This window comes from Lucilia sericata, unplaced genomic scaffold (genome assembly GCF_015586225.1).
Source record: "Lucilia sericata isolate MDLA Ls3-8-SP2 unplaced genomic scaffold, ASM1558622v1 Contig000022F_arrow, whole genome shotgun sequence".
Taxonomy (NCBI): domain Eukaryota; kingdom Metazoa; phylum Arthropoda; class Insecta; order Diptera; family Calliphoridae; genus Lucilia; species Lucilia sericata.
Window position 1 is genome coordinate 802,119 of NW_023994060.1, and position 24,830 is coordinate 826,948.

Genomic DNA, 24,830 nt, shown 5'->3' on the forward strand with positions numbered 1-24,830 from the left:
TTAAAAAATTGTAAACAGTAAAGAAATATCTATCTAAACTCCTTTGGACCATTTTTCTAGGACCAATAGGTGAAAAGTTACACTCATTCGAAAAAAACCCTTTTTGACCAAAATGTCCAACTTTGATCCCTATGTGTCTGGCCTACTGGCCAGGCCAGATTTGTGCAAATTTCATCCAAATCGATTTTTTGAGTTGGGTCACTTGACACGAGATCGTGATTGATAATTTATTATGACATACAGCGTACGACATCGATTGTGAATTGAAGAAATATATAATTTTTTCAACAAAATCATAAAGTTAATTTAAATAGATAAGATAATGCATGAAATGGAGATTGCTGCCTTTGTTTCTACATTTCTCATGTAGAAAATTCGAAGGGGAGAATGGTTTGTCACTTGTCCTGTAATTTCTACAATAAAATTTTACGGCCCCTTTAAGTATATACATATGTATATTTCGAGTTCTTATATGTATATAGTGGATTCAATTAAGCCATGTCCGTATGTCTGTCTGTCTGTCTGTCTGTCCATATGTATGTTGAAAGCAGTTTTCAAATAAGCCCGGATATCTATGAGATGCGAAAATTCAATAGTTCTACCAGGCATGCCTTCAAGAAGGAGCGAAATGAGTCCATAAATTAGGGAGATATGAGCAAAATTCCGAAACAACTCATTAAAATATTACGTTTTTTTCTTATTCTTAATTAGTTTATTTCCAGAAATGATAGCAGTTATTTAAAAAAATTGTCCTAGTCTATTCTTTATAGTTACGGTTAAGTTTTTTCCGGAACATACATAATATCAGTAAATTGTTATTTATAATTACAATCAAAGTGAGTTTCTCCTAAGAAAGGTCCATATCTAATAAATTGAGGCGATACGGGACAGCCAGCCCGAACTACAGGAATTTATGTGTGAATGGATGTCTATTTCTACAAATGTATACATAAGTGTTTTACAATAAAACCACATTTGGGAAATGCAATTCTAAATATTGTTTGTTGTATGCAAATGTATGGATGTATTGTTTATTTGGTTGAAGGGAAAGTTGCATTGAAGCATACACATATTCATATGTATTTAATATATTGTAGTATGAATATGATTTTAATTTATGTTTAACAATTTACCAACACAAACAGCAAAATAGAAATATTTAATTACAATTACCTAGTAAAAATATATAAAGCAAAATGTTAGAGAGAGGGAGCAAGAACTTAGTTAATATAGATGGAGTAACAAATATTGGAAATTATATTTTCTTATTAACTTTATAGTATTCAAGTTATTGAAATGATCAAATGAAAACCTATTTACTACACTGTAAAACAAAATACAAATGAAGTACAAATTTCTATGAAGTGATGTTATTTTTCTTGATTTCAGTTTAACTTAAAAAATTGTGTTGAGCTACTCTAGAAGGAAAAGCTTTCTCTTGAGAGAAATATAAAAAAACCCATTGGAATATAAAGAAAAAAAAATTTTAAAAAGTCCAATTTTTTTTTTGAAATTTTTTCTACCCTCCACCACCATCAGTGGTGGTAGAGGGTATATATAACTTTGTCATTCCGTGTGTAACACCAAGAATAATTCATCTGAAACTCAACAAAGTATATATATTCGTGATCCTTATGAAATTCTGAGTCTATTTAGCTATGTCTGTCTGTCTGTGTAAAACACGCTCACGTTAAAACGAAGCAATAGAAATCCACGAAATTCACCCAAAACATTCTTTATTATACGGTACAGTTTAGTATTGAAAATTAGTTAAATCGATTAACAACGTAAAAAGTTATGAGTAAAAATTTCAGACTACCTCGAAAAAATAACGTTTTTTTTTCCCAATTCTTAGGTAGTTTTCTCAGAAACTACCAAAGATATTTCGATGAATTTTGTCACACATTATTTTTTTATTCAATATTTCCCATAGCTCCCATACAAAGGTGTATATTCCCGGAAACTAGTTTATTGTTAATAACTCCCTCAAATATATCGGTATCAATACAAAATTTTGTACATACAAATACAATATGAATAGAAATCATACTACCAACATAGGACCACAATTGTTCATAGCTCCCATATATATAACTTCCAAAAATCACCTAAACGCATATATTTCATTAATAAATAAAGCTTTTGTGATAAAATTCGAGCTGAATATGTTTTGTGTACATACAAATCATTCTACTTAATTTCTTTTCGGATCGGTCCATAATTAGTCATAGCTCCCATATAAGGCCCACTTCCGAAAATCACTTAAACGCACATATTTAATTCTCAAATAAAGGTATCTTGATAAAATTCGACACAAATATGTTTCGTCTATATATGAATCACTCTACGAAAGTTTTTTCCGATAGGACCATATTTGGTCATAGCTCCCATATACCTTCCACTACCGAACATCACTTAAACGAATATGTTTCATTGATAAATATCGGTACAAATATGTTTTGTGTACATACATATGAATCACTCTACGAAATTTTTCTGGAGAGGCCCGTAATTGGTCATAGCTCCTATATAAAGTCCACATCCGAAAATCACTTAAACGCACATATTTTATTAATTAATAAATCTATTGGAGTCATATTCGACTTGATTTTTTTTTTGCATATAAATCATTATACGAAATTTTTTCTTGATCGGTCCATAATTGGTCAGAACTCCCATATAATGATCATTTTCGAAAATTACTTAAATGCACATTAACAATCAAAATCATCGGGATAAAATTCGACATAAATGTGTATTTTGTATATAGAAATCGTTTTACGGAATTTTACTTCTGAAAATCAATTAATGCCACTTAATTCATTATTAAATGATTATATCCTAATAAAATTCGATATGAGTATGTATGTGTATAGTTAAATCATTATATTAAAATGTTTGCAACTGGCCTATTTATATAAAATTTTATGAACCTAATCAAAATTAGTTCCATATATGCATAAAAGTTAGTACCCTCACTACGGTTACAAAAATTTTGTCAAGTTATCTAAAAGTTAGATAGTTAAATGGGTTTTAATAAAAAGTAGCCTGGTGGTGGAGGGTATTTAAGGTTCGGCATATACTTGTTTTAAAGTATTTTTTTCGAAAGATTGAAGAAATAGCTATCTAAACTATTTGGAACAAAATTTGCTACGAACAATAGATGATAAGTTACACAGATGAGAAGAAACTAGTTTGTTGTAAAATTAGTTTTTTACTGCTTTTATAAGAAGGAGTCTTATATTAGGTAATTATCATATCGAATTACCTTCTTTTCTGCTGGTGGGAATACAAATTCGAATTACATTATAGAAACATAAATTATTATCTTCTTTAAGTGTAACTAAGATATCATTTACTTGTTAAGTTGTGGTTTTAAAAACCAATACCAATTAATTAAGATAAAAAAATAAGATTTTTAAATATACATTTACATACATACAATATGTACTTATATCGAGAGAGTATATTCAATAGAGTCTATCTCAAATAACACAAGTTCCAGTAGAGCAAAAAAAAAAAAAAACTGTTTATTTGACTAGTTTGTGAAGATTCTACGATATTTTTCTATCACAATATCTTAAACCCTTATGAAATTTGAATTAAAAATTTTCCAAATATAATAATTTTAATTTTTTTAAGATAGATAAATTTCAAAATGCTATAAAGTTGTAAAAAATAGCTTTTTGTTCTTGAAATTCACATCACGTATGCGGGATTATTTGCTGCATATTTTTCCATCAAAATCTCATTTTCATAAAAATGAGAGATGGCGACTATTGAATATAGTCCCTCGATATACTTTATGTTTTAACAAACAAAAAATAACTATGAATTTCAAACCAAGAAAAATATGAAGTCTATTAAAAAATACGTCATTAAATTTTGATAAGATTTATTTCTGTCAGTCCCGAGAACGATGTAAAACAGGATAATCAGAAAAAAGGTGTTGTGTCAATTCTAAAAAAATTAATATAGTTTCTAGAGTCATATCAAATATAATATGATATTTCTTTATTTTAGTATTAAAGTTATTCATGTTATTTGTATTGCTATCGTTTTTTATAAAAAAATGTAAGAATAAAAGGCATAAAATCTTATGTTTTTGTGTTAGTTGTGGTTTTAAAAAGGACACAACCAACAGTATAAAATTGTCGTATCTTTGGTCATTCATTATTAAAGCTTTCAAAATATTATATAGACCAATTATTTTTACTTTAAAAAATAGAAACTCTATGAAAACTTCTTAATCCTCATGGTATATAAATTTATTATTTAGAAAAATAATTGAGAAAGAATTATTAATTTTAAATAGAAATTTATCTTAAAGATGAAAATATGTATATTGTATAAAAAATTTAATTTTTTATATTTATATGCATATATGTATGCTAAAAAAAATTAAACCAAAAGTCCAATATGGAATTTTTTGCAATATATTACAAAATATGTATATTAGACCGGCACCTAAAAACAATTCAGGAGTTTTAATGTGGAGAAATAATAATATCCCTTTTAGGCAGTATTTTTTACAACTTTTTTACTATTTTATTCATTCGAATTTATACATTTTTGAAAAATTCTAACGGTGCTTTCCAGTACTGCACTTTTAAAACTGAATATTTTACTCACCAGCAGTAATTTTTAAAGTCTCTAAATAAACTAAAATTGTTTTTTTTAAGAAATCATTCATTAAAGTTGTTATTTGGACTTTGTTATACGAAGTCAAAGAAGCCTTTTTCAAAACAATCCTAATTTTATTTAATGACACACATGTACAAACATCAATATCCTTGACACAAACATATTCACACACTTTCCTGCATATTGTTTTCTCATTACGTTTGAAACACACCGAAATATTGGTCATAGACCCACAAAAGTATATATTCTTGATCTTCATTACATTATAAGGCGATCTAGCCATGTCCTGTTCGTCTGTCCGCCCGTCTGCCTGTTGAAAACACGATAGAGTCCAAACGGAAACATCTAGAGGGTTGAAATTTTCCAGAAATATTTTCTATAGGTTGTTTGGTATTGAAAATGGGCAATATCGGTCCATGTTTTGGCATAGCTCCCATACAAGTGGCCCACCCAAAAACCGGTGTTAACAGTCATAGATGGTTTAAAAACAGCAGTATGTCAATTAAATTCCTCATAAACAAGTTTATATGAATCAAAATCTCCCTACCAAATTATATGAGAATCGGTCCATAATGGACCCTACCCCCCATACAAGGTCCTTCTCAGAAAATGACTATAACGCTCATAACTTGCTTCAAAATAATAGCAATGCAACGAAATTCGACATAAACAAGTTTTAGGGGAACTAAAATCTCTCTGCCAAATTTTATGGAGATCGGGCCATAATTGACCCTATCCCCCATATAAGGTTCCCCTCGGAAAATTTCTTTAAAGCTCACAACTTTCTTAAACAAATAAACAAGTTTTAGAGGAACTAAAATCTCTCTGCCAAAATTTAATAAGGATCGGTTCATAAGTGACCCTTCCCCCGATATAAGGTCCCCTCTTAAATTGACTATAACGCTTATAATTTGCTACAAAATTATAGTAAAGCAACGAAATTCGACGTAAACAAGTTTTCGGAGAACAAATATCTCTCTGCCAAAATTTATGGATATCGGCTCATAATTGACCCTACCCCCCCATATATGGTTACTCTAAGAAAATTAATTTAAAGTTCATAATTTGCTTCAAAATGCCGGTATATCAACGAAATTGACATAAACATGTTTTATAGAAACTAAAATCTCTCTGCCAAATATTAAGAGGATCATGACGATAAAATTCGTCATGAACTAATTTTATGGGATCTTTTTGTCAAATTTTATGACCATCGAGCCATATTGGATTAAAGGCTTAAAAAGCATTGATATTCGATAAAACAAGTTTTATTGAATGCAAAATCTTTGTAGAAATTTAGAAGAATCCAAAATTTACCATAAGTAAATTTACAGGAAATCAAAACATTTAAAAATGATTAAATATGATAAGATAAGTGCTATCATCACCCTAACTATATTACTATTTATAAATGATAAATCAGTTTAGAAAAAAATCCAATAAATGATTAAATTGTAGTAGCAAAAAACATCGGTTGTTATAGTATAGGTCCACTTTCCGAAATTCACCTGAAATTTAAGACATATGATTTGATGGTGGGTATATAAGATTCGGCACAGCCGAATATAGCATTCTTACTTGTTTAAAATAATTTTAGCCAAAAAATTTCTAAAAAAGTATTGATGCATCAAGGTTTATGCTACAAAATATCTAAATAATGTTGTATGTGTTTATAAGCATAAACATTTACAAAACAAGCATAAAGCATAAATAATTGTGTATGTACATATGTATGTATGTTTTGTATGTACAAGTTGATTTTAAAAAAAGAAACAATATTTATCATTTCTATAAAATGCTCAATTAAATTATGTTTATACAAATTTAACACGAAACAACAAATTTATATATTTTATATCCTAAAATACCGAACAATTTTATGCCTGTACGCACGGAAAGAGACAGATTTGTTAAATTTATTAATATTGTAAAAAAATAAAACAAAAAATATTATTGTTATGGATAAAATCTGAAAAAAAAAAACTATTATTATTGGGATATTCAAAAATAATTTTTTATTTCACATAAAATTCTTCATAATAAACTATACATATTTAAAAAATTATAAACAATCAAAATGCGATTGATTTGAAGTCTTTTTATTAAAAAAATATTTTTTGTACATCAAAGTTATTTTAATTTTATTCTAAAAATTATTTCACACAAAAATATTTCAAAAGTTAAGAACTCGAATTAAAGAATATTTTCTTCCTTAAGGACAAACTTGTAAAATGTAGTAAAACATTCAAATCTCCTTTAACTCGCTGGTTTTAAAGTTTCTGAAAAGTTTCTTTTTGCGAAAAACTCTTGAAAATTCGAGTGATAAAAATGGCATCTATTCGCCAAGAATTAAGATTACCGCAACGTAATTTTTAATATTTTTTTGACAGGAATTCACTGTTAGAATGTTTTGAGAAACACCAGAAACATTTTTTATATAAAAACAAGTAAGAAATTATAGTCGGGCGAGGCCGACCATATAATACCCTACACCTGTTACAAAAATAAAATGTGATTTAGTTTTCATAATAAAGCACTTAAGTTGAATTGCACCTTGCCTTGAATTATACTTAAGCCATTTATTGTTGAATAAAATTGTGGACATTTAAGTCAAATTTTGAAGGGGGATTTGTATAGGGGCTATGGTCAAATGAGACCCAATAATTGTAAAATTCATGAGAGTCATCAAGGCTAGTACAGAACTTGGTTTTGCAGCTTTTTGTCGAGATGCGAGTATATTAAACTTCAAAAATAGCTCTTTTTCACATCTTTTGCTCTTAAAAAGGAACTAAACGAAGTGATCGGGGAAAATTAAAAATATATTCCTACTCTATGGACTATAACGAAATGGAATTGGTATATGAGAACCCCTGCATTTTTTTGCTGTATCACTGTGTAATTATAAAATTAAAATCCCTATTTGTCGGGTTCAGTTGTATGGGGTCTAGGTGAAATAATGGACTGGTGTTAACCATTTTCGTCTCCGGTACCATAGAATATCATCTGCCAAATTTCATTGAATTATCTTCAAAATTGCGACCTGTAGTTTGATTACAATGTTTACAAGACCTATTCGGGGGTTCAGTTGCATGGGGGCTAGGTGAAATAATGGACCGATATTAACAATTTTCAATAGGCTTCGTCCCTAAGACAATAGAAGATCATGTGCCAAATTTCATTGAATAATATTCAAAATTGCGGACAAATGTACGGACATAGCTAAATCGACGCAGAAAACGATTCTAAGCCGATTGGTATACTTTAAGGTGGGTATAGGACCAATATTATTGTGCGCTACAAACATCAGCACAAATCCAATATAGCCTCTCCACTGAAGTGGTGTAGGGTATAAATAGCTACAACTCTTAATATACAATTTTTTCTTCTTAATTTAACTTAGACGGCCAAAATAAAGAAATCCATATAGGTTTTTTATCATGAGCAAAATCGTTGTAAGCCAGCGTTATATAAAAAACAATAACAAAATGTATAGCAATCATAAATTGATCATTCTGGTGTTTAAAATATAATAGTTGCTTGTTTCTTATGTAATTGTTTTTGTTTGTAACGGAACAACAACAATTACACTTAAAAATGGCACAGAAATTATTCAAGAACTATTCGAAACTGATTAGAAAAGGGGCTCATAAGGGGCTTTTAGAAGAGTTTGTAAAAATTTTGTATGGCCTAAAATGAGTTGAAATAATTCTCATTTCATTTGTAATATTAAGAAATCCATCTAATATAGTTTCAAGTTTTTAATAAGTTATGAAAATTTCAATTTTGCTTTCGTGATGGGGGTGCTATCATTAAGAAATTATTTAGTAGTTGCTTTATACACCTATGGAGCTAACTTTGATCAAGCATATAACTAGTTTATGGACCAGTTATGGAAGAATGATTTATCGATACACAAAATATTCTATATCGAATTTTGTTCATATATACTTGTATGTTATTGGGGTAAAGTGACTTAAGGAAATGGATCTTATATGTGAGCTTTGACCAATATATATTTCAATATCAAATATTTATATTTCAATATTAAATAGGTCAGACAGCTCCGTGTAAAAAATTTTGTATGTATACAAAAAATACTCATATCAATTTTTATAGCGATATCACTTTTTGTCAATGAAATATGTGCGGCTAAGTAATTTTCGGAAGTGGACCGTATATCGGAGACCAGACAAATTTTGGGCCCATCCAGAAAATAATTAAGTGTGATTTGTATATATCAAAAACTTATTTATGAGGAATTATAGGCTGGTATCTTTATTTATCAATGAAGATACCAATGTGATTTTTGGAAGTTGATCTTATATGGGAGCTATGACCAATTATGGACCGATCCGGAATAAAATTGGTATAGTCATATATGTATACACAAAACATATTCATGTTAAATATTCCAATATCTTTATTTCTTAATTAGTTATGTGCTTTTAAAAGGGTTTCGGAAGTAGACAATATGTGGTAGCTGTGACCAAATATGTGCTTTAAACACATTCATTATAAATTTTATACTATATTCAGTAATGAAATATGGAAGCTATACCGAATTATGGACCGATCCGAAAATATTTTTGATATATTTATTCTCGAAACATATTTATGTCGAATATTATTCCAATATCTTTATTTCTTAATTAGTTATATGCATTAAAGTGATTTTCGGAAGTGGACCTTGTATGGGAGCTATGACCATTTATGGAACGATGCAGATTTACGTTGGTAATATGATTTATGTTCATATTATATAGATAAATGTGGTAATACAAATATTTTTGACTAAGTTATTAACGATTAACCCATTTTTTGAGAATATCTATAATTGTATGGAGGCTATTGAAAATTTTGGACCGATTGTTTTGAGTTTCAACATAATTGATCCCTGGGCAAAATAAATAACGTGTCATAGAATTCATTGAATAATCTTCGGTAGTTTTTAAGAAAACTACTCGAGAATTAGGAAAAAAACGTAATTTTTTTCGAGGTATTCTGAAATTTTTACTCATAACATTTTAAGTTGTGAACCCATTTTGCTGATTTTTCAATACAAAACTGCTCAGGCCAATAATGAATATTTTCGGAGAACTTGGTTGATTTCCTTTGCTTAGTTTTAACGTCAGCGTGTTTTACACAGAAAGACGGACGGACATAGCTAAATCGACACAGAATTTCATAAGGACCGAAAAACATATAAAATGTTCGGTATATAGACTGATATATACTCTTGTATATATCAGTCTTACTTGTTTGTCATGAATCTTTTTCAGCCTTTAGTAGGAAACTGATGATCATAAGGCGATCAATACTCGCTATTTTATTATTTATTTTAAGTAGCACAATATACAACAAACATGCCCGGTTCGATACTGTATATATAATATTGCTCTGAAAATTTGACGTGAATAAAAAAATTATTATATAAATTTCTAATTTAATGGAAATTTTTTACCAAAATACCCAAAAATCTTTCAAAATTTATTAATTTAAAATATCCCAAGTAGTGATTCTATATTTCACCAAACATTTTTATATCGTTTCTGAACCAATTTAATATCGGCTCTTAATTTAAGTTCAAATTTATGAATGTTCTCCGAATAGAAGGGGGTGTAATGACAGACTTTGATATTTGCGTATAGACTATGCTATCATGGACTGGTATCAAATCAAATTTCATCAAATTATATTTAAAATTACAAGCTTTTTAAACTTCTATATAGGGACTGACATATCGATATGTTGCATCTATATATCGAATAGCATAGTTAATACTTTGTACTAAGGGATAAAATTTTGTTTAAGATATTACTTTAATATAGCACTATTTTCCTTGAACCCTTTAAAATGTAAAATTTTCTGCATAAATTTCCACCTTAAATAAATTTAATGTTGTAATTACATTTTTTTATACCCTCCAGAAACTAGTACATAGGAATTTGTTTTACTCATATTTCATATTTCTATATAGGGACTGACATATCGATATGTTGCATCTATATATCGAATAGCATAGTTAATACTTTGTACTAAAGGATAAAATTTTGTTTAAGATATTACTTTAATATAGCACTATTTTCCTTGAACCCTTTAAAATGTAAAATTTTCTGCATAAATTTCCACCTTAAATAAATTTAATGTTGTAATTAAATTTTTTTATACCCTCCAGAAACTAGTACATAGGAATTTGTTTTACTCATATTTTAAAAAAAATACTTATCAGATTTTAACTACTTATTCACATTTTTCTTATTCATAATATATTTTTTTATATTTAATCTCCTAAAACTAGGTTATAAAACCACCAGGATGGCAGTGTTGCAATGGTCATGTTCTCTGTAATAATTGTCGCAGTCGTTCTGAAAAATGTCCTGTATGTCGAGTACCGTTGGGACCACGTGGTAGATGTTTACTGTCGGATAAATTATTTACTTTGTTGGCTGATAGTTTTCCCTGTGATGGCGGTAAGTAATGGACAGAGGAAGAGATACTTGTGTGTATGTCTGTGTATGGGGATGAATGACAAAAGGGTGAATATTTTGTAGCCGTATTTGTTTTTGTAAGTTACTATGAGATTAAAATTTTTAAGATGGTTTTGGTTTTGTGTATGTGTGTGTGAGTGTCTTTTCTACTGTAAGTTTGTGGTGTGGTAAATGATGTAATACATTTATTTATCTCATTAAATTAGTTTAATATTTTATGTTTTATAATGAGTTTACTTTAGTTAATGACAGGACGGCTTTTACTTTTCTCTTTTTTTTTTTTGGTTTTTTTGTTTTTGGGGTGAAGAAAATTTTTTGTAAATTTAAGTTTATTTAAGGTTTGATATATTACGTGAATTAATCAAAATAATTAGCATACTTTGGGGGGCTTGTAATATATTTTCGACATTAAAAAGGGGTTGGATGATATTTATTTTAAGTTTTCGTGTAGAATGAAATTATGCTCGCTTTATAATAATTTATGACTTATTAATTGTTAAATTCAATTACTTTAAATTTAATTCGGTTGATTAAATATAAAGTTTCCAATCTAGAAATAGAACCAACTTTAATTTAATATTTGCGAAAATTGTAACTTTTCTATAGAAAATTGTGGAAAAATGTAAAATTCTTTAAACTGCTAGTTAAAATACTCTACATTATAAAAGATTGTCTTAAATTGCCTAATTTCGCCTTAAGTATCCTTAACTTAAACTTAAATATAATTTAATTCGTTTAACTTTTCTATGGTTGTTGTTTGACTTCATATTTTTTTCTGTTGTTATTTTTTATGACTTAATTATGTAACATAAATTACTAAAGTTTTGCCAATGTTGTCGCTGTTATACGTGTAATTTTTCTTGTTCTTTCATAAAATATTTTTTCTATTTCTTTAAGAAATTGTGTGTGTGTGAGTGTGTATATCTTTTAAGATTTAGTTTTACATCCATTCACTTTATTTTTAACTTTAGTATTTTTATATTTTACTTATTTTTTTGAGATTGTGTTATTTTTCAATCTGTGTTGTAGTCATAATCTTAAATGTTGCCAAGTTAAGATTAAATGATGTTGCGTTTTTCATTTCCAACTTCCGGTATTTGTTTAAGTGTAATAGTGAAAAGTAGGGAAGGTTTACCATTGTTCGTATGTATTTTTATAATCCTAAAGGAAATGAAATTTTTGCAAAATATTCATTATAAGAAATAGTTGATATTACAATTGAGCCAAATCGGTGATAAATGAAAAAAAGTAAGAAAGTACCATATCCATATGATACTCTACACCAGTTATGAATATTAAATGTGATTTATTTTTTATAATAAAGCATTATCTTCAATATTACCTTGTTCCGATACATTTAAGCAATTTATGGATATGGGGGCTAGGGGCAAATATGGACCAAGCCTGATAAAATTTTGTGAATATATTTATATAAATATATCGCGATATTTGTATTTATAAGTTAATTTTGGACATTCAAGTAATTTTCTGAAGGCGACTTTGTATGGGAGCTAGGGTCAAATGAGGCCCAATCTTTATGAAATTTGACAAGATCATCAAGGCTTGTATAAAACTTAGTTGTGCCGCTTATTATGGATGTATAGCTATATTTAACGTAATTATGAGCTCAGAAGCCCTTTTCGGCGGTTCTGTTGTATGGGAGCTAGGTGTAATAATGGACCGATTTTTACCATTTTCAATAGGCTTCAATAGGGACAAGAAAAGCGTGTGTGCCAAAATTCATCCAATTATGTTGAAAATGTCGACCTATACCTTGCGCACAAAGTTTACATGGACAGCCAGCCAGACGGACTGACGGACATAACTTAAGCGACTCAGAAAACGATTCTAAGCCGATTGGTATACTCTAAGGTGGGTATAGGACGAATATTTTTGTATGTTACAAACATCAGAAGAAACCCAATAAGGTAAGGTTCCAAATGAAGTGACCTAGAGACTTATCTACATAATAGTTTAGAAAAACAATATAAAGCAAAAACATCCAAAAAGTTAAAAAAAATAACGGAATGAATTGAAATGGTATTAGGAATCTATATTTAGGATATCATCCCTTCTATGTATGTGTCATGCTCTGCTCTATTGTTTAATAATACAACTTTGCTTCGCGCTCAGCAATATCAACTTCGACATCCGAGGCACTTATAGAGTAGAGCAACAACTTCCACTATAAGGGGAAGAGTATATTGAGTTTGTGGTGATGTTTGTTACACCCCTGACTTTGGGTTTCTTTCGACTTCAGTGGACTCAATGATATCTGTCCATCCGACTTTGCTATCAATAAAGGTAGACATTTTTTGTGACAAACTTTTATTTTAGATCTTTTAAACCGGTTAATAAAGGTCCATTATTTTACTTATGAAATATACATATGTACAAAATTGGACGCTAAAGGCCATAAACAAATAATTTCCACGAGTATAAGACATTACAATGTGAAGTTCTTTGATGATCGAATCATAATTTTTTATAGTTTCCGTAAAAAGTCCAATTCCGGATCTTTAATAAAACTCTTATCAAAGTTGGTATCAAAAAATTTGGCCCCATTTTCTCAAAATCGGTCCACAAATCATAACAGCTGCCACATGGGTCTAACCTCCAAAGTTCTCTTAAAATGTACAGAAATCAAAATTGTCTCATAAAACGCTAACTTCCGATAATAATTTTGTAACATTGTAGCACATCAAATAATCGGTCTTAACCAACTAAACTTTCTTACTCGTTTCCGTTTACTTTTTGCCTATATACTTGTTACTAATAATGTACTCAAAACAGTATAGAATAAGTAAACTAAAAAAAACACCAACCAACACAAAAAGAGAGCAAAAGGACAATTTCTAAAATAAGTAATAATAATAAAAAATAATAAAGAAGGGAGCAACAAAATACAACAACAGGCAAACAAAACAACTAAAACAACAGTAATAAAGTTTAAATTGTGTAAACATTTGTTCCCTTTAAGGTTTTGCTGTGTCGTTGTTTTTTTATTTTCAACATTAGTTTTGTTCCTTAAGCTTTTTCTAAGTTATTGTTGTTGTAATCTAAGCAATATCCGTTACATTTGAAAAATTAGAAAAAAAAATAGTAAGTAAAAGAAATATTGTAGATTGAAAAAAAAAATATTAGCTGTTTAAACTTATGTATGTCGTAAAACTTCTCGTTTTATATACAAGAAGAAAACTTGTGTGTATTGGTTTGTTTATGCTGTTGCATCAGTCACTTGCAGCAAGTTCTTTATTTTTATTATTTTTTTAAGTTTGTTGGCCTGCGGAAAATGTCACACTGCCATCATTTGGTTGTATTGAGTTTTTCTTTTGTTTTTTTTTTGCTTTATTTTATATTCTTCCTCATTTTTCCAACACGGTCTTGCCAAGTTCTTGCGAAAATAAGAGCTTTGTATGCATGTGTCCTTATGCGAGTGTTTTTTTTTTGTGTAAATTTAAACATAAAGTTTGTTGTGTTGCTTGTACGAGGTTGGTCTCAAAAGGAGGTTTAAGCTAAAGCAAATCACAACGATTGCAATTTAATGTACACTTTCAAAGTAAAATTTAAAGAAATGTTGTTTGTTTTCTTAAATCACTTTCTAAATTACTTTCTTATTGGAGTTAGTTTACCACAGAGTGACTAGTTGTATTGTTTAATAAAGTTCTAGCTTGCATTTTTTTCTATCTTCATCATTTTTTCATTTATTTATTTTTTCTTTGATAAATCTTTTGTTTATTTACTTAATTTCTTGTAAAAAGTAAGAACAATTTCACAGCAAATAAAATAACTATGTTTTTGTAACAAAACACATTGTGTTTCGTCTCTCTATTTATTAGCAGCATTATTTTTTCTACACTCCACCACAACTTACAGTGAATGGGGATATATGTACATACCCAGCAAAAACTCGGTAATGGGTTGTACTTCCATAACTACTTACTTTTCAATGACTACTACTTACCGTCTGCATTACATAGAAGTACTCTAGTAATGACTTTCTTATAATTTGATATAGAAGTACTTTATTTTCGTCTTAGTCATTTTGTTTGCATATTTTATTTAATTGCGTGTTAAGAATTGTATTTTACAAAAAAGAAAACAAAATTAGATTTGTATGTGAAAACCATTATATGACGCGCAATAAAATAGCTAAGCAGTGGTGCAGTGAGTAGAACATTTGACTAACAAACCGAAGTCCCTGGTATCTAGCTGGCTCTTTTTATTATTAAAAACAAAACAACTTACTCAACAACTGTTTTGTAAGAGAAATTGCAAGTACTTCTTTAACTCCCTATTTGTAAGCGAGCGTAGAAGTACTTGCCTCCAATGACATCAGTAGTAGTGCAAATTTTATTAACATTTTAACTCATTACTTTTCAATGTAAGTTTTTCCTGGGTATGTAAATGGTTAATTTCGTGTTAAGTGACCCAACTCAAAAAATCGATTTGGATGAAATTTGCACTATGGTTAGAACTATTGTATAATAGGACAGACACAAATTTTAAAAAATTCAATTTTATTTGAAACAATGAAGACAGTTTTTGCTAGGACTAATAGGTGAAAAGTTACACTCATTTGAATAAAATCGTGTATGACCAAAATGTCCAACTTTGACCCTCTCTAAGTCCGGCAGTTTTTGACCAATTGAGCTGAGAATTTGTGTATGGCCTACTATCCAATAGTACTCACCTTGGTTGGGTTTTTTGACACGAAATTTCCCATATATGTATTTCCATTCTTAAAAGAAATCTTGTTATGTGTACATAAATTTTTATAAGGTTAAGGTGTTGTGGATCGATCAGCTCGTAGGTCATTTAGCTCTTTGTAATAGAGATCAGATCTGCTAGAATCTAAAAAGTTGTTTTACGAACCTGTAAGTCATTATAAGATTAGTTAAAAAAAATGCAGACGGTATGTAGTAGACACTGAAAAGTAAGTAGTTGAGTAAGTGCAAGTCATTCCCGAGTTGTAGCTGGGTATATTACACACAAAGATCCGTGTAATCGGCAATTTGATATTCATTGAAATGTTCTCTTTATATTTAAGTATTTATTTTGTAAGATCGAGGACCGAGAGTGAATCCAATTGAAGGACATGATTTCTAGGCCATTCTTTTTTATTAAATATAAAATAAATTAAGAAAATTGATTTGGTTTCTATAACTTTATGCACATCCGTTGTCTAAAAGTTAACAAACGTGGTAAACTCAAAATGCTTGTTGTTGTATGTATGTATATACTTGACAACGGATGTTATTGAATAATTTGGTGTCCATTTGGTACCAGGCGTGTATATTTGTTTTCCTCTGTATACAGCTTGTAGTTTAACTTCTGTAGAAAATTAAACTTAAGTATTAATTGAACAGCTCTTTAATATTAATATTCTTATCTACTGACAAAGTAAATATTTCCTTTTAAATTGAAAGTTTCTATATAAAACTAAATATAACTTTCGATAAAAATTCTTTACTAAATCATATTGCAGACGTGCGTGCAATTACTTAAATTAAATATTTTTCTTAAAAAGAAATTTAATTTTGTTACAGAATTTAACTTTGTTTCTTTTCAGCTTATTTTCCACGCAAATAAAGCACTGTATTTTCTAGTTCTTTTTAAATAAGTCTTAATAAAATTTGTATGTCTGGGTGTATGGTGAAGAAGATTGTTTGTTGTATTCTATGAAAACTAATTTTCTATAATGTTGTGTATTTCTCATGAAAATTTATTAACAAAATATTTTTCTTTTATGCCACTTTTCTATGCTACAACTATTTGCAACTCCAATAACAAAATAGTGCGCAGTAACAAAAGTTCACCAAAAGATAGACGGAAATGCAGTACGGAATTTCATAATCAGCCAAAAATGGCCATTGTAAAAAAGCATCATCAGCAGCAGCAACAGCAACAGGAAAGAGATGAACAACAAGGAGCTAAGAAAGCCAAAGATTTTCTATTAACATCCCTAAGACACCGTAGAAGAAAAATATCCAGCACAAAAATGAGTCACGATAACAATGAAGAAGGCCATGAAGGTGAAGCGAAGGAGGAGCAAGAAAATAAACATTCATCAATGCAAAAACAGGCAATGTATGATGGTGCCACGAGTAGTATTAAAAGGAATTGTAACAATCGGAAGTCAACACCAGATTATAATAGTGAAGCTGGTAGTGGCAATATTAAAGGAGGTGTTGGTGTGACTACAACAATGACGACAACCTTTTGCAACGATGAATTGCTTGGACAAACATCAACAATACAACAATGTCATTGTATAACGTGTTATAAGCCAGATAAAGTTGCAATTGTAAATAATGTTACAACAGCAGCAGCCACAACTGCATCTGCTTCACTAAATAAATATATATTACGGATACCAAGTCAGGGGCAACTAGAGAACATGCCAGAGCAACAACTACAACGACAGCAATACGAAGAAAAATATCAAAATTATCAGTGCCCAACTGGGAAATTATGTTGCTTGACTAAGAACGTGATGCCCCATGCAACATGTACTAGAGTGACAACAACTACTGACAACAACACACCCCACCATGCTTCAATGACTAATAACAACTTGTCAACAACAACAACAACAGCAACAACTAAACAAACAATACCAACTGTTTTGAATTCAGGAAACCAACAACAGCAACAGCATCAGGTTAATGTTTATAATTTTCATAAAATCCTTAAAAATGAATGGGACATTTTAGCTCATCTTACCCAAGATCATCAATTACCAGTGAATCAGTATTATGCCGAATATGGTCAACGTATACAACTGCAATGTCTTAGCCAACACTCTATAATCTGTCTTAATCTCAAGGGATCGGATGAGAATGATTCCAAAGTAGAAAAATTCTTTATAGCCTGCATACCTTTAGAAATGACCCCGAGGGCAACAGTCTCAAAAGTGGCCATATTTTTGTATCACATGAATTCTGTAGCCAATGTGGCCACCACCATCACAACAATCACATCCGCCTCGACTTCCTTAGATGATGAGGTCAGCAATTTTGAAACGATTATAGAAAATCCCTTAACGGGTATTAAATGGTTTGGTCGCGCTCATCCCTTAACCACCCCCTGGTCACATATACATGAAAAACAACATTTTTTCCAGTACAACGTGTTGCAAAATCATTTGGATGTTGTCAGCGGTATGGGTGAAGCAGTCGTGAGTGGTAGTGATGCATTTGTGATTGTTGTAAAAAGAAAATTAGAAATAACAACAAAAATCTAAGCGAGGAGACCACAAAATGAAATGGAAATCGAAAAAAATAAGACAATTCAAACAATGAAATGTATGAAAAGAAAAATATGTAATTCGATTATATGTATGTAGTAAAAATGAATGTTGCATGTTGCAAATACATGCTTTAGCAAACAAAAAAAATCAAAACTAGCAAAATTGATGACTTGTATTGCTACGTGCTTACGATTTTATAGCCCTGCTCAAACTACGTTAAAACTGACTGACATCGTAACCCATAACGGGGTTACGAGTATGTTACTAGATTTATATGTATGAAAAGGTTTTAATTTAAAAAACTTTCTTTTAAATGTTTAAACCTTTCTGAAACTTAAAATAATCGAAATTTTTTCAAAGTTTCTTAAATTGTGATTTACATTAACATCATATAGTCAGACACTAGAAATTAATTTGAAACAATTTGCTTAAATTGAAAATTTCAAAATTTTTAATTTGCTTTATGTGGCTTTTCGTACGTAGTTATTGTTAATCAACTTTTTCGAAAAATATGCTGATTAAGAGAAACTAATTATTTATAAAACTGTATTAAAATGTACATAAGGAAAAGCCGAATATCCTTAATAACTATATATTTTAAATTATTGATCCAAAGTTTAAAATTTATAAGTTTATAACTTGATACATTTAACTAATTTAAGCAAATTCATATTTGCTCTTACATAACAATTGTAAAAACAATCTAATTAAATAATATTCAAACGTAGTTCTACAAAAATAATTTCCAAACGATAGTTTTTTTTATTTATTTAAAGTAAATTTCACATTGCAGAATAAATTTTATATTTGAATAAAATTGCAAAATTTCATAATTTTTTATATTGGTCATATTCGCACTTGTTTATTTAAATGAAAACATTACAAATCATTTATTGTTAATAATAAAATTTAATTATCGTTTTGTATAAATTTATTACAGAGTACACTCTAAACGATTATTGTAGTTTATTAAATTAAAGTATTTTTTTACGAATTTATCATTTGTGTATTTATTTGCATATTAAGTCTGATTTAATAAAATTTGTTTAAAATTGTTTTTTTTTTTTTTAATTATTTATAATGTAATATGGGTAAGTAGTATTTTTGTATATCAGTTTTTTTTGTTAATCGATATTTCAAATAATGAAATAGTTAATTTAAATAAAAATTATAGAATTTTTAAATTAATGGCTTGTTTTAAATTAATGAAGATCGGTTAAATATTTAATAAAAATTTCTGTGAAAGAAAAAAATGCATTCGGAATATACACCATCTAAATCATACATCTATGAGGTTTCAGTGGATATAATTATTTCAAAAATCAAGGTCCCTAGGTTAAATATTAGATGTACTTAGTACTAGGAAGGTTACATATAAGTTTGTCTTTAAATTTTAAGATGGGAGATATTTTGTCATTTCATTTAAAACACAACGAAATATTGGTCTAAGACCCAAAAAAAAGTATATATATTCTGGGACCTAATTAGATTCTAAGACGACTTATTTTTGACCATCCGTCTGTCTGTTGAAAACACGATAGAGTCTAAATGGAAGCAGCTAGAGAGCTGAAATGTTTAGCTGATGCATTTTATTTGATATTGAAATGGACAATATGGGTCAACGATTTTGCCTAGACCCTATATAAGTTCCCCTTCAGAAAATTACTTTAACGCCCATAACTGGCTAAAAGAAGCATCAATAGCTATGAAATTCGGCTTGGAAAATGTTTATAGGAACCTACATTTTTCTGTAAAATATTATAAGGATCGGTCCAAAATTGTCCGTATCTCCCATATAAGTTTCCCTTCAGAAAATGACTTTAGCCCTCATAACTGGCTAAAAATTTTATAGTAACCTAAATCTCTTTGTCAAATTTTATAAGGATCGGTCAATAATTAACCCAATCGCACATATAAAGTCTCACTTAAAAAAATTACTTTAACATCCATTAAAAATAAAACATCAAATTTCTCGTAAAATTTTATGAGGATCGGTCCATAATTGACTCTACCCTCCATATATGGCCCCCTCTAGAATTGGCTTTGAAAAAATATATGGAGATGAAATACGATAAAAGTAAGTTTTATGGGAGCAAAATCGTTTTGCAAGTTTTATGAAGATCACTCTATAATTGACTTTATTGCAATATAAGATCCCTTTCAGAAAATTATTTTAACTTTTATATCTTGCTTAAAAATACCAGTTTAGCAAGGTAATTCAACATAAAAGTATTTTATAGGAAGAAAATTTTATGAGGATCGGTCTATTGTTGATCCTATCCCCAATAGAAAATACAAAAATCCTTTTACAAAAATCTATGAGGATCGGTCCACAATTGATCATATTTCATTTATAACTCTTCTTTACAGAAAATCAATTTATACTCGATAAATCATTCAAAAAACTTTATATACGATAATAACATTTAGAACTAATCGACTAAATAAGTAAATTGTGGTAATAAATTGGAAAAGGATCGATTCATATAATATGTGTCCATCTTCCGAAATTCAATCAATTTTTTAAATTGACAGAGCCCTTATTAAAGTCACTATTCCAAAAATCTTTTCTAAGCGATTTTTGTTTGAAATTGTCAAGGTGATTAACTTTGACAATGAGTTGAAATTGGCTTAACTATATTTAAAAATCTTACTTATCATATTTTTTATATAAATAAATATAATGAAATATACTTTTGAAAAAAATGTACTCACCATAGATATAAAGACACCTGCAAATAAAGAAAATAAAGAAATATTATTGCTATGAAACTTTCAAAGGATAAAGAAAAATTTAATTCAAACTTTAATCGAAAATTATGTATCTTCCAGTCTTTGATTTTCAATAATTCTAAATGATTCTTTAAATCTTAATGCACACGGAATAAAACTGCTATAAAAATAATTTAATTGATGTCTCGATTTATTGATATATGTACATATTTATGGTAATTCAATAACATATTTATATGTATATAATATAATTAATTTCCACTTCAACAACTTTTTATGTTGACAATTCATACATGTTCATGTTGGCTGGCATGTCTGCGATATATTTGATGATGACGATGATCTTCATACACAATTCACTCACTCGGTTGTATTTTTTTTTTTTTTGTTTGTTTAAATGGTCATAATTCAATATCTTACCAGCTGACAAATAACAATTAAAAACCACAAATATATTTATACGGAAATACAGTATTGTTGAAAACCAAAGTACATTTCTGTAGAATAATATACATATTCTTTTCAAAATGGGAATTTACCGTTTTAAAATTATCAGAAACTAATAAATTGCTTTTAGTTCGAATGGGAATAATATTAAACTACAGTACAAGCTTGGAGGTAATGATTACATAAAGTAATTCCTTACATGGATAATAACAATTTCTTGTAATGTGTTTGTAATTGTAATTGTAGTTTTCAAATTATAATTATTCAGTTAAAATTACAGGTAATTGTAATCGGTTATTAGTCAAGTACACATTATATGTAATTGCAATTGGTTATTACTCAATTACACATAATAAGTAATTGTTATTGACCATTTAATGAATTACTTTGTGTAATCATTACACCCCAAGACTTTACAGTAGTAATTAGTCTTTTCAAAAACGATGAATAGATTTTATAGAAATGAATGATCCTTCGTACATCAAGCTACGAAATTTTTGCTGTTGTAGTTAAATTGTAAAATTGTTCCACTATTTGAACAAATTGCTTAGGTTTCGACCAATACTGCCAAGTATGAATGGTCCATTTATGTTTTTAAGTTAAAATATTTTTATATATTTATAATTGAAAATTGTTTCAACACCATCACCGACATCAGTAAGCAACCGATAAACAAATAGACAAAAAAGAATAATATTGTATTTATAACAAGGAAGAAGGTTTTATGCTGAAAAAGCATAAATTTTCTTTTAGAGACCAGAGCTGGAAAAAATTGCTCTTTATACACAGTAACGAAAAAAATGTATATGATTTGCACAAAAATACACACGCATGTTTATAAAGTATTAAGCTTCATGTATGAAATAAAAATGTAAAAAAATCAACCCTAAAAAAGGATATATTATAGAGTCTATAGCAGTGAAAAAAAAACTCTATAAACTGCCACCATTGATTGAAAAATATGCCAAAAGCAGCATAAATAACTGACATCAGCACAACAGCATCATACGGCCAACTACATATTTACACTCCCACAGAAAAAAAAGTAGTATCATCAGCACCTTCCTTGTTGGGAGTTGCTAGTATGTAGTAATAAAAAATTTATAAAGAACCACCGGGAATCATGTTATAAACACCCACACAAACAGGTATAAAAACTGTTAAATATACAATATTTATTACAATATTTAAAACTATATAAAAACTTATAGGTAGTTACTGGCTATGGAGAAGTACTTTTAGTTTTATTATAGTTTTTGTAACAATAGAATCCTGTTGGTATTTGTAAAGACTCTAAGATAAATTTTGAACAACATTCAAGTTATACTTAGTCCATTCAAGATTCCTCTTCTATAAGTCCAGCTAAAAAAAATTAAAACAAGTAAGAGTGTTATATTCGGCCATGCCGAATCTTATATACCCACCATCAAATCATCCTTATTAATAAACTTTGATATTATCGAATCAATTTTCTGATTTATTAGATCTATTATGAATCATATGTCGATATTAATATGAACATCAGGGAAATAAAGTCATTTTCTAATGGGGACCTTAATAGGAGTGTAGAGTAGGAGCTCATACAAAACTTGTTTATGTGAAATTTCATCGCTGTATTCGTATTTGAGCGTTAGAGCCAGTAAGGAGTGTTACAGTCACTTTCTAAGCGGGACCTTATATGGATGGTGGGGTTAATTATAGACCGATCCCCATAAAATTTGATAAAGAGTTTTTGGCTAGCACACAACTTCTTTATGTAGTATTTCACTGCTATAATCGCATTTTTGAATCAGTTAAGCGTTATAGACATTTTCTGAAGTCATTATATGGGGGGGGAGGTAGGGTTAGTTATGGACCCATCCTTATAAAGTTTGATAGAAAGCTTTCGGCTGCCACAAAACTTGTTTATGTAAAATTTTACCGCTGTATTCACATTTTTGAGTCGGTAATGCGCGATAAAGTGATCTTCTCAAGAGGACCTTATATAGGTAGGGTCAATTATGGACCCATCCTTATAAAATTTTACGAAGAGATTTAAGTTCATATTAAATATGTTTCTGTCGAATTTCACCGCTATAGATGTTTCTTTTAGACAGTATGAGCGTTTAAGTCATTTTCTGAAGGGGACTTTATATGGGGGGTAGGGTTAATTATGGGCCTATCCTTGTAAAATTTTACAAAGAAATTTATGTTCCCATTAAACATGTTTGTGCCGAATTTCACCGCTGTTGAGGCTTCTCTTAGCCAGTTATATGCGATAAAGTCATTTTCTGAACGGGCCTTATATGGGTGCTAGACGCAATCGTGAACCATTTTCGATACCAAACAAACTGCATCAACTAGAAGTATCTATGCAAAATTTCAGCTCGCTAGCTATTTCTATTTGGACTCTATCGTGTTTTCAAAAGACAGACGGACGGACATTGCTAGATCGTCTTAGAATCTAATAAGGACCCAGAATATATTACTTTTATGGGTCTTAGACGAATATTTCAATGTGTTACAAACGAAATGACAACAACAATATACCCCCATATTTTTTGATGTAGTTATAAAAGTCAAAAAATATCTGATATCTCGATAACTTGATGAGAAGGATAAATCAGTTAACGATTACTCTCTGAAATTAGAAGATTTTGCACAACTGTGGTTGAGATCCTAAATCGAATACTAAACATGTAGGGTTCATTACTAAACGTTAACCCCACAAACAAATTTTAATTAAAAACTCTCCACATGTGTCTTCATATATAGTTTTTTAAGCAGTCATATTTAAAAAAATTAAAACTCCATAGAAAATAAATGAAAATTTATTAATTTTTTTTTATATTCATATGTGTGTGTGTATGTATCACATTTATATTTTAAAATATTGTATTAAAATATGGTTTTTACGTAGGCTTAAGATCTATTTGAAGAGCAGCATGTTGGTCTATTTTTGTTTACTATTGGTACAACAGTGTTTGTGCAAAAGTTCATACTATAGCGTGTATTATGAAAAAGTAAATATTTTTCCATACTGGTCCTGTTTTCTGTTTTTTTTTTTAATAAAATTGTGCAAGAAAAACCATTAAATAATAATGAAAATGTTGCATTTTTTAAATTATGCAAATTGATTTTTTTCAAAATCATGCTTTTTTTAAATCACATATGTTGAAATTGTTGTTGTTTGAAAATTGATTCATTTTGTTAATTTTTTTTTTGTATGTATTAAAAATGTGTGAGTGGATTTGTTAACATCATATTTAAAAACATATTGAATAAAT

General features: G+C 29.0%; 1 protein-coding gene across 2 annotated transcripts in view; it reads left to right on the forward strand.

Annotated features, from left to right (window-relative positions):
• Positions 1–19,436, forward strand: part of LOC119608761 — a 54,943-nt gene extending 35,507 nt beyond the window's left edge. The window contains exons 4-5 of one of the 2 annotated variants that reach the window (XM_037963323.1): positions 10,943–11,114; positions 16,931–19,436. In XM_037963323.1, the coding sequence (XP_037819251.1) occupies positions 10,943–11,114; positions 16,931–18,378 (1,620 nt within the window). In that variant the 3' untranslated portion in view covers positions 18,379–19,436. The remainder of the gene's footprint in view (positions 1–10,942; positions 11,115–16,930) is intronic. The other variant, XM_037963326.1, reaches the window with a different exon arrangement.
• Positions 19,437–24,830: the final 5,394 nt, after the last annotated feature.